This window comes from Coturnix japonica, unplaced genomic scaffold (genome assembly GCF_054131305.1).
Source record: "Coturnix japonica strain WE unplaced genomic scaffold, WE-NBRP24 Scf040, whole genome shotgun sequence".
Lineage (NCBI taxonomy): Eukaryota > Metazoa > Chordata > Aves > Galliformes > Phasianidae > Coturnix > Coturnix japonica.
The window spans coordinates 374,862-376,655 of NW_028188943.1; the positions used below are offsets into that span (position 1 = coordinate 374,862).

At 46.5% G+C, this 1,794-nt stretch overlaps 1 protein-coding gene across 1 annotated transcript; it reads right to left on the reverse strand.

Moving 5' to 3' along the window:
• Positions 1-347: 347 nt before the first annotated feature.
• Positions 348-1,313, reverse strand: LOC146752883 (olfactory receptor 14J1-like). Its single transcript, XM_085531242.1, has one exon. It carries the CDS (start codon positions 1,311-1,313, stop codon positions 348-350), a length of 966 nt encoding a protein of 321 aa, XP_085387368.1.
• Positions 1,314-1,794: the final 481 nt, after the last annotated feature.

A 1,794-nucleotide genomic window follows, 5' to 3' on the forward strand; every position in this document is an offset into this window, starting at 1 on the left:
CTGAAGTCAATGCACAGTTTGATGAACAGCTGTGTGCTTCCTGCTGGATTGTGGGCTTCTGAGAACATCCGACCCCAACAGCTCCAGAAATGTCTTACAAGAAGGAGGACAAACAGCGTAACTGCATGTCCTCAATTCTTTTAAGGTTCACGGAGAGCCTAATTCATTATGTACAGTGCGTCTGGGCTACACTAAGAAGTTACAAGCTGAAGAGGAATTGATTTGAATAATGACATTTTAGTAAAGTGCATTACAGTATTTTTAAAAAAAAGAATAAGATTTAATACATTACACTTATAAAAATCGATTGAAACAAAACAAAGAGTTTTCAACAGTAAAAAGCTGCATTACATGTCATGAATTCCAATAGACAGGCAATTCACTGCATTTAAAATACATCTGGTCATAACTTCCCTCACAGCATTCTTGACTTCATGGTTCCTCATGCTGTAGATGAGGGGGTTTACTGCTGGAGGCACCACTGAGTACAGAACTGCCACCATCAGGTCCATGGATGGGGAGGAAATGGACGGGGGCTTCAGGTAGGCAAAAAAGGCAGTGCTGAGAAACAGGGAGACCACGGCCAGGTGAGGGAGGCACGTGGAGAAGGCTTTGTGCCGTCCCTGCTCAGAGGGCATCCTCAGCAAAGCAAGGAAGATCTGCACATAGGACACCACTATGAAAACAAAGCACCCAAAGGCTAAACTGGAACTAAAAATGAGAAAAACAACTTCCCTGAGATTTGATTCTGAGCAGGAAAGCTTGAGGATCTGGGGGATTTCACAGAAAAACTGTTTGACCACATTGCCTTGGCAGAGAGGCAGTGAAAACGTACTGGCAGTGTGCAGCAGGGAATTGAGAACCCCAGTGCCCCAGGCAGCTGCTGCCATGGTGGCACAAGCTCTGCTGTCCATCAAGGTCCCGTAGTGCAGGGGCTTGCAGATGGCAACATAGCGGTCATAGGACATGATGGTGAGAAGGGACAACTCTGCTGAGAGGAAGAAGGTAAAGAAAAAGAGCTGTGCAATACATCCTGTGTAGGAGATGGCCCTGGTGTCCCAGAGGGCGTTGGCCATGGCTTTGGGGAGAGTGGTGGAGATGCAGCCCAGGTCGAGGAGGGCCAGGTTGAGGAGGAAGAAGTACATGGGGGTGTGCAGGCAGCGGTCGCAGGCTACGGCTGTGCTGATGAGGCCGTTGCCCAGGAGGGCAGCCAGGTAGATGCCCAGGAAGAGCCAGAAGTGCAGGAGCTGCAGCTGCCGCGTGTCTGCCAACAGCAGCAGGAGGAACTCACTGATGGAGCTGCTGTTGGACATCTGCTGTTGTTGGGCTTGGAGTCCTGCTCAGAGTGCAGAAGATAATGACAAGTCCAGACCATTCTCAGAGACACTCCTCCTGCTATACTATGAAATGTTTTTATTCTCTTACAACAGTGTACATTTAGCACCATTACTTGCATTTAATTTCATGTATTTCAACATTCCTTAAGCAGAAGCAGCATATGGAGATCTAACCTTCCTTTTATTTTCTTATGCCTTCTCCCTGGATATTTTCATCTGCTTCATGTCTCATATCTTTACCCCAAGTGCTCTTAGAGCCCTTTACCCCAGCTTCTGTGGCATTCAGTTTCAGTTAGAAAATGCTGCCTGTTTGTAGGATAAGTGAATTATTCATGCCTACAGAAATTGATGATAATTCCATCCTTCGAGAAAGGGGAGACTGAAAGCACATCATGTGTGACTGTTCACAAAACAAGCAATTGATTGACGAAAAATTCTCAGAACTCTTATTGCCCCT